Source organism: Nipponia nippon, unplaced genomic scaffold (assembly GCF_047370975.1).
Source record: "Nipponia nippon isolate SJK-2023a ecotype South Korea unplaced genomic scaffold, ASM4737097v1 scaffold_35, whole genome shotgun sequence".
Lineage (NCBI taxonomy): Eukaryota > Metazoa > Chordata > Aves > Pelecaniformes > Threskiornithidae > Nipponia > Nipponia nippon.
In genome coordinates this window covers 3,035,664-3,047,464 of record NW_028262353.1, presented here as the reverse complement: position 1 = coordinate 3,047,464, position 11,801 = coordinate 3,035,664, and the positions used below count along the sequence as shown (strand labels likewise).

The 11,801-nt window shown below is 69.0% G+C and overlaps 2 protein-coding genes across 3 annotated transcripts; both read left to right on the top strand.

Annotated features, from left to right (window-relative positions):
• Positions 1 to 1,697: 1,697 nt before the first annotated feature.
• Positions 1,698 to 5,025, top strand: PIP4K2C (phosphatidylinositol-5-phosphate 4-kinase type 2 gamma). Of its 2 annotated transcripts, XM_087771142.1 has the most exons (10): positions 1,698 to 1,879; positions 2,099 to 2,196; positions 2,292 to 2,388; positions 2,480 to 2,620; positions 2,716 to 2,862; positions 2,982 to 3,020; positions 3,320 to 3,433; positions 3,572 to 3,829; positions 3,932 to 4,036; positions 4,279 to 4,505. In XM_087771142.1, the coding sequence occupies exons 1-10, from the start codon at positions 1,736 to 1,738 to the stop codon at positions 4,357 to 4,359; spliced, it is 1,224 nt and encodes a 407-aa protein (XP_087627268.1). In that variant the 5' UTR covers positions 1,698 to 1,735; the 3' UTR covers positions 4,360 to 4,505. The 2 variants fall into 2 exon arrangements, with proteins under 2 accessions (XP_087627268.1, XP_087627267.1); XM_087771141.1 differs by lacking the exon at positions 3,932 to 4,036 and having other exon boundaries at positions 3,572 to 3,830; positions 4,279 to 5,025.
• Positions 5,026 to 5,449: 424 nt separating this feature from the next.
• Positions 5,450 to 10,371, top strand: DTX3 (deltex E3 ubiquitin ligase 3). Its single transcript, XM_087771638.1, has 5 exons — positions 5,450 to 5,548; positions 6,284 to 6,351; positions 6,864 to 7,549; positions 8,848 to 9,065; positions 9,907 to 10,371. The coding sequence occupies exons 2-5, from the start codon at positions 6,339 to 6,341 to the stop codon at positions 9,980 to 9,982; spliced, it is 993 nt and encodes a 330-aa protein (XP_087627764.1). The 5' UTR covers positions 5,450 to 5,548; positions 6,284 to 6,338; the 3' UTR covers positions 9,983 to 10,371.
• The last annotated feature ends 1,430 nt before the right edge of the window (positions 10,372 to 11,801 follow it).

Below are 11,801 nucleotides of genomic sequence, written 5' to 3'. Positions count from 1 at the left end.
GGAGGGGCTGGGGGGCGGGGGGGGCCACCACCACAGCCTCAGTTTCCCCAGCCGGAGTGGGACCCGTCCTGCGCACAGCACCCCATAAGGAGCACACAGCACCCCTATAGCGACCGCTGGGCACCCCGTTATGGAGACCGCAGTGCCTCCATAGGATGCCCACAAGACCCTATAGGAAGCCCGTGGCACCCCTATAGGGAGCACACGGCACCCCTATAGGGAGCAGACATCCCCTGCAGGGAGCAGAGGGCACTGCTATAGACACGGCATCCTATAGGGACACACATCAGCCCTATAGCTAGCCCACATCCCCTATAGGAGCATACATCACCCCAGAGGAAGCACACATCCCTTGCAGGGAGCGTGCGCGTCCCTTATAGCGATCACACGTCCCCTATAGCGATCACGTGTCCCCTATAGGGAGCACACATGTCCCCTAGAGCAAACACGTCCTCTACAATGATCACACATCCCATATAGGGATGACATGTCCCCTATAGCAATCACATGTCCCCTATAGCAATCACACACGTCCCCTGTAGGGATCACAATAAGGAGCACACGTCCCCTACAGCAATCATGCGTCCCCTATAGCAAACACGTCCCCTGTAAGGAGCACACATGTCCCCTATGGGAAACACATCCCCTATATGGAGCACACACATCCCCTATAGGGACCACGTGTCCCCTATAGTGATCACACGTCCCCCATAGGGATCCCATGTCCCCTATAGCGGTCACATGTCTCCTATAGGGGGCACACACGTCCCCCATAGGGAGCACACATCACCCTAGAGCAAGCACACGTCCCATATAGGGATCACACGTCCCCCGACAGCGATCACACATTCCCCTATAGCGATCCCATGTCCTCTATAGCGATCACGTCTCCTATAGAGATCACACATCCCCACAGGGAGCACACACGTCCCCTACAGCGATCACATGTCCCCTATAGCAAACACACGTCCCCCGTAGGGATCCCACATACCCTATAGCGATCCCACGTCCCCCATAGTGGTCACACATCCCCCATAGGGATCCCACATCCCCTATAGCGATCCCAGGCCCCCATAGGGATCCCAGGTCCCCTATAGCAATTCCAGGTCCCCCACAGGGATCACATGTCCCCCATAGGGATCACACACGTCCCCAGTAGGGATCCCAGGTCCCCTATAGGGATCACACACGTCCCCCATAGCGACCCCAGGCCCCCATAGGGATCACACACATCCCCTGTAGTGACCCCAGGCCCCCATAGGGATCACACACGTCCCCTATAGCGATCCCCGGTCCCCCACAGGGATCCCAGGTCCCCTATAGGGATCACACACGTCCCCTATAGCGACCCCAGGCCCCCATAGGGATCACACACGTCCCCTATAGCGATCCCCGGTCCCCCACAGGGATCCCAGGTCCCCTATAGGGATCACACACGTCCCCTGTAGCGACCCCAGGCCCCCATAGGGATCACACACGTCCCCTATAGCGATCCCCGGTCCCCCACAGGGATCCCAGGTCCCCTATAGGGATCACACACGTCCCCTATAGCGATCCCCCGTGCCCTATAGCGACCCCGGGCCCGGCCCTGGCGGGCGGGGCAGGGGGCGCTGTGGGCTCAGAGCGCACGCGCGGGGGCTGCCCCATCCGGCTTCCGGCGCGCGGCTTCCGGCTTCCGGCGCCGCGGCGGGGGCGGGCGGAAGCGGGGGGCGGGGGCGGGCGGAAGCGGGCGGCCATGGCGGCGGCGGCGGGCAGCGGGCCCGCGGCTCCGCGGACCAAGACCAAGAAGAAGCAGAAACGTTTCGTGCCGCAGCGGGTGAAGGTGCCGCGGGCCGCCGACCCGCTGCTGGCCGTGCTGGCTTGGGGCGTCAACCACCAGGTGAGGCCGGCAACCGGGTACCGGCTCTCCCAGGGCACGACCGGGCCCGCCCCCCCCCCCGGCCCCCCGTTCCTTTGGGTCCCCCCCTCCCGTAAGGGACAACCGGGGCCCGTTAACCCCCCCCCACCCCCCTACCCCCCAACCGAGGGGTGTGGGAGGGGGTTAACGGGCCCCGGTTGTCGCCGCCGTACCGGGTGGGTGACACTGGGTGACCCCCAGATCAACGAGCTGAGCCAGGTCCCGCTCCCCGTCATGCTGCTGCCCGACGATTTCAAAGCCAGCTCCAAAATCAAGGTCAACAACCACCTCTTCAACCGGTGAGCGGGGCCGGGGGACGGGACACAGACACGAGCGGGGGATCCCCAACATCTCATATTCCCCGCCCCCTCCCCTTGAACCCCCAAATCCCCAGGGAGAACCTGCCCAGCCACTTCAAATTCAAGGAATACTGTCCCCAAGTTTTCCGTAACCTCCGCGAACGTTTCGGCATCGACGACCAGGACTACCAGGTGGGGTGACGCCCCGGGGGAGAAGGGTGGGGGTGCCCCTGCCCCCCCATTTTGACATCTGTCACCCTCCTTATCCACCCCAAACCCAAAGGTGTCGCTGACGCGGAGCCCCCCACACTGGGAGGGCAGCGACCGGCGGTTCCTGCTCTCCTCCGACCGGACGCTGGTGGTGAAGGAGCTGTCGAGCGAAGACGTGGCCGACGTCCACGGTCTCCTGTCCCACTACCACCAGGTACGGCGAGGATGAGGAAGGGGCTACGCGGAGGGCGACGGAAGAGGGGGAGGAGGTGACCGCGTGTCCTGGCGTGTCACCGTGTCCCCCCCCAGTACGTGGTGCAGTGCCACGGCAGCACGCTGCTGCCTCGCTTCCTGGGGATGTACCGGGTGAGCGTGGACAGCGAGGAGACCTACCTGCTCGTCATGAGGAACATGTTCAGCCATCGCCTCCCCGTCCACAGGAAATACGACCTGAAGGTAATGGGGTGCTCCCCTACCCCCCCCAACCCCGGGACCCCCACCCCGGGGCACCCCCCCCCCCCAAGGGGGCCGGACTCCCCCGTTGCCTCACGGCACCTCTGCTTCCCCCCCTCCAGGGCTCCCTCGTGTCCCGAGAGGCCAGCGACAAGGAGAAGGTACCAGAGTGGGGTGATGCTGGGACCCCCCAAGTCTTGGGGGGGGGGGGGGGGGTTTCTGGGCCTCATTACCCCCCCCCCCAACAACAACAGCTCGTTATCTGCCCCCCCATAACGATACCTCGTTACCCTAACGATGCAGCGGGCGCAGGAGATCCAAGCCCTTGGGCCGCCATGGGCACCTCCCCTGCCTGGGGGAGCCCCCTTCACCCCTGGGGACCCCCTGGCTGCCCCCCCCCCGCCCCCAGCCTGATGGTTTTTGGGGGGGCTGCCCCACATGTGCCCCCCCCACCCCCCAGGGCAAGGACCTGCCCACGCTGAAGGACATGGACTTCTTGAACAAGAACGAGAAGGTCTACGTGGGCGAGGAGGACCAGAAGGACTTCATGGAGAAGCTCAAGAGGGACGTGGAGGTGGGGGAGCTGGGGGGCTGCACCCTCTTGGGCCATCAGGGTGCCCCCCCCCCCTCAGTGTGGGGGCCCCCCCACCCCAAGTGACCTCTTGGGTGCCCCCCACCCCAAGTGACCTCTCGGTTGCCCCCCCCTCCTCAGTTCCTGGTGCAGCTGAAGATCATGGACTACAGCTTGCTGCTGGGGATCCACGAGGTGGGGCGGGCGGAGCAGGAGGAAGAGGAGGAGGTGGCGGAGGACGAAGAGGGCGGGGGGGGTGAGGACGGGGGGGCCACGATGGCGGGGGGCTCCTACGGGACCTCCCCCGAGGGCATCGGCAGCTACCTCAACTCCCATCGCCCCCTCGGCCCCGGCGACTTCGACCCCTACGTCGATGTCTACGCCCTGCGCGGCACCGAGGGTGAGCGGGATGGGGGTTTAAGGGGTGGGGGGGTGTTTTTTGGGGTGGGGGGGCCCCCCAGGGCTGCCCCCCACCCACCCCGTCTCCCTCCCCCCCCCCGCAGCCGCCCCCGCCGAGAGGTGTACTTCATGGGGCTGATCGACGTCCTCACCCAGTACGACGCCCGCAAGAAGGCGGCGCACGCGGCCAAGACCGTCAAGCACGGGGTGACGGGGGGGACACCCCCAAATTTAGGGGGGGCTGGCAGGGAGCCCCTGCTTATTTTTTTTGGGGGGGGGGGGGAGGTTTTTGGAGCCCTGTTGGAGTGAAAGAGGGAGGGGATGGGGGGGCAGCCCCCATAGCAGGGTCTTGGAGGGGTGTCTTGTTTGTGGGGGGGGTTCGGGGGGGGTAGGGGGTCGGGGGGGTTGGGGGGTTTGGGCGGGGTCTGACCCCGTGCCCCTCCCCCCAGGCAGGAGCGGAGATCTCCACCGTGCACCCCGAGCAGTACGCCAAGCGCTTCCTCGACTTCATCACCAACATCTTCGCCTAAAGGGGGGGGGGACGACGACACCCCCCTGGACCAAGCCCCCGCTCTGTGGGTGCACAGCCCCGCCCTGGGCCCCCACCCCCCCCCACCCCCTCCAGGTTTGGGGGCCCCCCCGGCAGCTCCCCACCCCAGGAGCAGCCTTCACTACTCAAGTGCCTTAACTTTATTTGGGGGGGGCTCGGGGGGGTCTCTGGGGCCCCCTCTGCCCCCCCATGCTGGGGGGGATCAAACACTACATGCCCCAGGGTGAGGGGGGTCCCCCCCTTCCTTCTCCCCCTCCCCCCGCGGTGGGGGGGGCAGCACCCCCTGTTCTGGGGAGGGCCCAGGGGTGGGGGTGCGGCCCCTGCCCCCCCCTTCTGAGCCAGGCCGGGTGGGGGGGTATTCCGTGCCCGCCCTCCCCCCCCCATGTGGGACCCGAGCGGGGGCCCCGGCCCCCCCCCACCCCCTTACTCCAGCCCCCGGGGGTGACCCCCGTTCCTGGGGGGGACCCTGGCCCATTATGACCCCCCCCAGGGTGGGGGGCAGGGCCCTGGGGGGTGACCCCTCCCCCATACGAGGGTGGCCCGGGGGCGTCCACCCCCCTTCCCCGCCCCCCGTTACCAGCGGGGCCCCCCCGCACCGGAGGGGGCTTCCCCCCCCCCAACTGTGTACTGAGAAATAAATTATTGAACCGGACCCGGCTCTGCCCCGTTACCGGGATCCTCCCCCCCCCCCCCCCCCCCCGAACCCCTCGCCGTTACCGGGACCTTCCCCCCCACCCCGGGACCCCTCCCGAACCCCTCCCCGCTACCGGGACCTTCCCCCCCCACCCCGGGACCCCTCCCGAACCCCTCCCCGTTACCGGGACGCCCCGGCTCCGCCCCGCTCCCGGTGTCCCCCGCGGCCCATGCCCCGTTCCCGGGAATGCCGGCCCCGCCCCGTTCCCCCTTGGCCCCGCCCCGTTCCCCCTTGGCTCTGCCCCCGCCATCACGCGCCGTTCCCATGGCGACAGGCTCGGTCCTCCATGCCCCGCCTTCTCCCGCGCCGTTGCCATGGCCCCCACCCCGTTGCCATGGCGGCCCCGCCCCGCGCGGTCACGTGACGCGCGGCGGCTCCGGGCAGGGTCCGGCCCCCCCCCTCCCGCCGCCGCCGCCGCCGCCGCCGCCCCGCTCCGGCCGCGCCGCCCCCGCCATGCTGCGGCCGCCCGGCGATGGTGGGTCCGGGGGGGAGGGCACGGGGATCCTTTCTGTTCCGCTACCGGCGCCGCCGGGCCCGGCCTGCCCGCGGTACCGGTCCCCTCGGCCCGGTCCGGCCCGGCCCGGCCCGGCCCGGCCTTCCCCGAGCGCCCGCGGGCCCCATCCTGGTCTCCGGGAACGGGCCGCGGCGGCGACCCCAGCCCCAGGCCTGGCCGCTGCCCCCATCCGGAGCCCACCCCCGGCCCCATCCCACCCCCCCGGACCCCCCGGGACCCCCGGGCCCGTCCCGCCCCGCGGTGCCCAGGGCCCCATCCGCCGCCCCCCCCCCCCCCCGCGCCATTGCTGGGCCCGATCCTGTGTGTGTCCCCCCCCCCGCGACCCCCGTCCCTGCCTGCAGCCCCCCGGGGAGCTTGGAGGGGGGGGGGGCGATGACCCCCTACCGGGGGGGGCTGCTCTGACCCCTCCAGCAGATGGGTAAACAACGCCTCCCCCCCAATCTTGGGGTGCTGAAGGGGTTTGGGGGGGGCAACGGGGCCTGAGGAGCTTGGGACACCCCCCCCCAAAACTGCTGGGGGGGGGCACTGGGCCTGGTTGTTATTGTAGGGTCTCCTGGGGACATGGGGGGGGTGATGCTGCTGCTGTTATTATAGGCTCTCCCCTACAATACGGGTGGGGAGGCTGGATCCTTGGAGGGGGCCGGGGGCCACCGTGTGACCCCCCCTCCCGTGTCGTGTCCCCCCCCCCCCCCCCAGCCTGTGGCTCGTGGCTCCGCTGATCCGCTGGCATCTCCGGCTCGTGCTGTCCCCCATGGGCTCGCCAGGTGGGTGCCATCCCCCCCCTGGGTGTGGGGAACCCCCCAGGCAGTGGGGACCCCCCGGCCAGCTGGGACCCCCCTGGGCAGTGGGGACCCCCCGGGCTGTGGGGACCCCCCTGGGTGTGGGGATCCCCCGGGTAGCTGGGACCCCCCCAGGCAGTGGGGACCCCCGGGCAGCTGGGACCCCCCTTGGGCTGTGGGGACCCCCCTGGGTGTGGGGATCCCCCCCGGGTAGCCGAGCCCCCCCCCGGGCAGTGGGGACCCCCCTGGGCAGTGAGGACAGGGGTGCCCCAAACCTTACTCCCACCCCCCGAGGTTCCGGGGGCCGTGACACCCCCTCGGCTTGCTCAGCTTTTGGGGGGGGGCAGGTTTAATCCTTGAGGTGCCACCTTGGGCGGGCAAATGTCCCCCCCCAAAACATCCCAGCGGGGGGGGGGGGGGGCCACCCTGACCCCAGCGGGGCCACCCTCGGGTGCCACCCCTCGGGCTCTGACGCCGGGGGTCTCCCCCCCCCGCAGTGTCGTTCGTCCTCTCCAGGATGGCGGCCTGCGGGGGGACCGCTAAGAACAAGGTGACGGTCTCCAAGCGGGTGTGGGACTTCTTGACCAAGGAGAGCCCGGCCAAGCTGGCCCGGCTGAAGGAGGAGACCAAGGTCAGCATCATGGTGGACGGCGAAACCTCCGACATCTACGTCCTGCAGCTCTGCGTGCCCCCCCCCGGCCCCCCCGGGGGGCTCTGCCCGGCCCGTAAAGCCCTCAAAGCGTTATTGAAGGAAACGGAGAAAGAGTTGAAGAAGAAAACTCAACGCCACGGCGAGTTGGTGGGCTGCGTCGCCGTCCTGGAGCCCGGCGGGACCGGTTTGGGGGGCCGGGGGGCGACGGGGGGCCGTGGCGGGGGTTCGGCAACAGCCGGTTGTTCGCGGGAAGAGGAACCCGACCGGCAGTGTCCCATCTGCTTGGGGGAAATCCAAAAGATGAAAACGTTGGAAAAATGTCGGCATTCCTTCTGCGAGGACTGCATCACCCGGGCGCTGCAGGTGAAGACGGCCTGTCCCATGTGCGGGCGCTTCTACGGGCAACTGGTGGGCAACCAGCCCCCCAACGGGCGCATGCTGGTCACCCGGGACGCCGGCCTCCTCCTGCCCGGCTACGAGAAGTTCGGCACCATCATCATCCAGTACGTCTTCCCGCCCGGCGTCCAAGGGGTAAGATGGCGCCGGCACCTCCCACCCGAGGGCGTGGGTGGTCTCTGAGGGGCTGGGGGTGCTGCTGGCAACCGGGTGGCCCCAGCCATCGGGGTGCTCCTTGGATTGACACCCCTGGGTGCCCCCGAAACCTGATGGGTGCCCCCTGGCCCCCTTGGGCGTCTCCAAATCTTGCTGGGTGCTCCAACCCAGTTCTGCGTCCCTGGCACCCCTGGGTGACCCCAAAACCTGGTGGGTGTCCCTGTGCCAGCTCTGTGCCCTTGGTTACCCCCAAACCCTGCTGGGTGCCACTAGCACCCTTGGGTACCCCCAAATCCTGCTGGGTGCCCCCAACCCAGCTCTGTGCCCCTGGCACCCCCTTGGGTGCCCCCAGTCCAGCCCTGTATCCTTGGTACCCCTGGGCACCCCCAAAACCTGCAGGGTGTCACTGGCACCCCTGGGGGCCTCCAAAACCTGATGGGTGCCCCTGGCCCAACTCTGTGCCCCTGGCACCCCTGGGCACCCCCAAACCTTGCTGGGTGTCCCTGACCCTCGCCTTGGGCATCCCTGAATCCTTCTGGGTGCCCCTGACCCAGCACTGTGGCCCTGGCACCCCTGGGCACCCCCAAACCCTGCTGGGTGCCCCTGGCACCCCAAAGTACCCCCAAACCCTGCTGGGTGCCCCCAATCCAGCCCTGTGCTCCTGGCACCCCCCAACCTTCCTGGGTGGCCCCAGTCAAGCTCTGTGTCCCCAGCCCCCCCTTGGGCACCCCGAAACTCTGCTGGGTGTCACTGGCACCCCTGGGCACCCCAAAACCCTGCTGGGTGCCCCCAACCCAGCCCTGTACCCCAGGCTGGGTCCCTTGGGTATCCCCAAACCCTGCTGCGTGTCACTGGGACCCTTGGGTGCCCCTGGCACCCCTGGGTACCCCCCAAACCCTGCTGGGTGCCCCTGCCCCCCTTAGCAACCCCCACCCCATTACCCCCCACCCACCCAACTTCCATCCCCTGGCTCTGCCGGGGTGTCCCCTCCGTTGTCCCCCTTGGGTACCCCTAAAACCCTGCTGGGTGTCACTGGCACCCTGGGTGCCCCTACCCCCCCTTGGGCACCCCCAGACCCTGCTGGGTGTCACTGGCACCCCTGGGTGCCCCAAACCCTGCTGGGTGCCCCTGTCCCCCCCTTGGGTACCCCTAAAACCCTGCTGGGTGTCACTGGCACCCCTGGGTGCCCCCAAACCCTGCTGGGTGCCCCTATCCCCCCTCCTGGGGCACCATCCCCTCCCCCCACACCCCTGACCCCCCCTCCTGCCCCCCCGCAGGTGGAGCACCCCAACCCGGGGGTGCGGTACCCCGGCACCACGCGGGTGGCGTACCTGCCCGACTGTCCCGAGGGCAACAAGGTGCTGGGGCTGTTCCGCAAGGCCTTCGACCAGCGCTTGACCTTCACCGTCGGCACCTCCATGACCACCGGCCGCGCCAACGTCATCACCTGGAACGACATCCACCACAAGACCAACTGCACCGGCGGGCCCCAGCTGTACGTGGGGGGGCATCGCCCCGGCACCCCTCTGGGGTGGGGGGGGGGTCCCTGGGGACAGGCTGGGGGGGGCACTGGCTGCCACCTCTGGGGTGATGGGAACAGACTGGGGTGATGGGGACAGCCCTGGGGACAGACTTGGGGGGGCATCGCCCCTGTGGGGTGGTGGGGGCACTGGCTGCCGCCCCTGGGGTGAAGGGGACAGATGGGGGCACTGGGGGGGCATTGCCCCTGGCACGGCTGGGGGGTGGGGGAGGTCCCTGGGGGCAGGCCGGGGGGGCATCACCCCTGGCACCCCTGTGGGGTGAGGGGGCCACCCCGAATGGGCTATGGGGGCATGGGGAGGGCATTGGCTGCCACCTCTGGGGTGAAGGGGACAGACTGGGGGGGGCATTGCCCCTGGCACCTCTGTGGGGTGGGGGGTCCCTGGGGACAAGGGGGGGGGGGGGCATGACCCCCGGCACCCCGCTGGGGTGGGGGCGGCACTGACTGCTGCCCCTGGGGTGAAGGGGACAGACTGGGGGGACTGGGGGAGGCATCACCCCTGGCATGCCTGTGGGGTGGGGGGCACCCCAAACAGTCTGGGGGCTTGTTGGGGGGAGCATCTCCTCTGGGACCCCTGGGGTGCAGGGGACAGGCTGGGGGGGCATCGCCCCTGGCACCACTGTGGGGTGGGGGGCATTAGCTGCCACCTCTGGGGTGAAGGGGACAGATGGGGGGACTGGGGGGGCATCGCCCCTGGCACGACTGGGGGGCACAGTGGGGGTCCCGCTGCCCGGGGGGAGCACCCAGCCGGGGGGGGGGGGGCACCCATGCTGACCTGACCCTTGACCCCCCCCAGGTTCGGGTACCCCGACCCCACGTACCTCGCCCGGGTGCAGGAGGAGCTGCGGGCCAAGGGCATCACCGAAGACTGAGCCCAGGGGGGGCGAGGGTGCCCCCGGGCAGTGGGGACCCCCCCCCGGGCAGTGGGACCCCCCCTGGGCAGTGGGACCCCCCCGGCCCCCCCCGCCACCGTGCCGGGAGGGCACAGGGAGCGTGCCGGGGTCTGAGGAGGGGAGGCCACGGTGTCATGCAGCCCCCCACCCCCCCCCCCGGCACGGACAGACGGACGGGGTCACTCTGTACATTCCCCCCGCAGCCCCCGCAGGACAGACAGACAGGCTGGGGGGGGGTCCTGTGCCCCCTGCCCCCCCCCAGCCCCGGCAGCGGGGGCGGGGGCAGGGGGTTAATTTATTTTTTATTTTTATTTCCCCTCCCCCCCCCCAGCTCTGTAACTTTGATCCAATAAAAATATGCAACGCTGCGAGGGGCCTGGGGGGTGGGGTGTCCCCACCCTGGGGCGTCCCCCCACCCTGGGCCCAGCCCCTGTGGGGCACTGGGCTGGGGACACTGGGCTGGGAGAGCAGGATGGGGACGCTGGGATGGGACCTGAAATGGGGACGTTGGGGTGGGACACTGGGATGGGGACGTTGGGGTGGGACACTGGGATGGGGACACTGGGCTGGGAGAGCAGGATGGGGATGCTGGGATGGGACACTGGAATGGGACTGGGGACACCAGGATGGGACACTGGGATGGGGCAATGGGATGGGACCTGAAATGGGGATGTTGGGGTGGGACACTGGGATGGGGACACCAGTTGGGAGCTGGGGACACTGGGCTGGGAGAGCAGGATGGGGATGTTGGGATGGGACTGGGGACACCAGGATGGGACACTGGGATGGGGCAATGGGATGGGACCTGAAATGGGGACATTGGGATGGGACACCAGGATGGGTCACAGGGTTGGGACACCAAGATGAGGCCACTGGGATGGGACAGCAGGATGGCCCACCGGGATGGGGATACTGGAATGGGGACACTAGGATGGAGTTGGGACACTGGGCTGGGATATTCCAATGGGATGCCAGCTTGGGACATCAGGCTGGGACACTGGGATGGGGCCATTGGGATGGGGCACTGAGATGGGACACTGGGATGGGACCCCAGGGTGTGGACGTGGGGACGGGAGGCAGCAGGATGGGATTGGACCTAAGACGGGAACATCAAGGTGGCACACTGGGATGGGGACATTGGGCTGGGACACCGGGCTGGGACACGGGGCCGTGTCCCCAGAGCCTGGCTGTTGCTGCGAGGGGCGGGGGGGGCTGTGGCGGGGACGATGGGGAGGGCGTCACCTTGGGGGGTTCACCACTGCGTCACCCGGGGAGGAGCTGCGGGGTGGCCCCGGGGTGTCACCGCTGAGACCTTCTGGGGCGGCTCCAGAGGTGTTTTGGGGAGGGGGGGTATTATTGTAGGGTCACCCCAGGGGTGCTGCTGCGGGACGCCCCGGGGGTGGGCACGGTGGGTGCCTGTGTCCCTGCCGCTGCCAGGAGGCCACGGGGGAAGGTGGCCCAGGGACCTCCTGGGGCTCAGGGATGGGACCCGCCTGCCTCTCGGCCCCCCGACGTGGCTCTTGCCCCCCCCGGGAGGTGGACGACCCCAACTGTGGACCTGGAGTGGCCTTGTCCCTTGAGGGTCCACATCCCTGTCCCTGGTGTGTCCCGGTCCTTGTCCCTGCCACCTCCTTGTCCACCACGTGTCCCTGTCCCTGGTGTGGCCATGTCCTTGTCCCTGCCACCTCCTTGTCCATCCCACGTCCATCCCATGTCCCGCTGTCCCCTTGTCCCTGGTATGGCCATGTCCTTGTCCCTGGCACATCCATGCCCGTGTCCCTGCCGTGCCTGTGTCCCT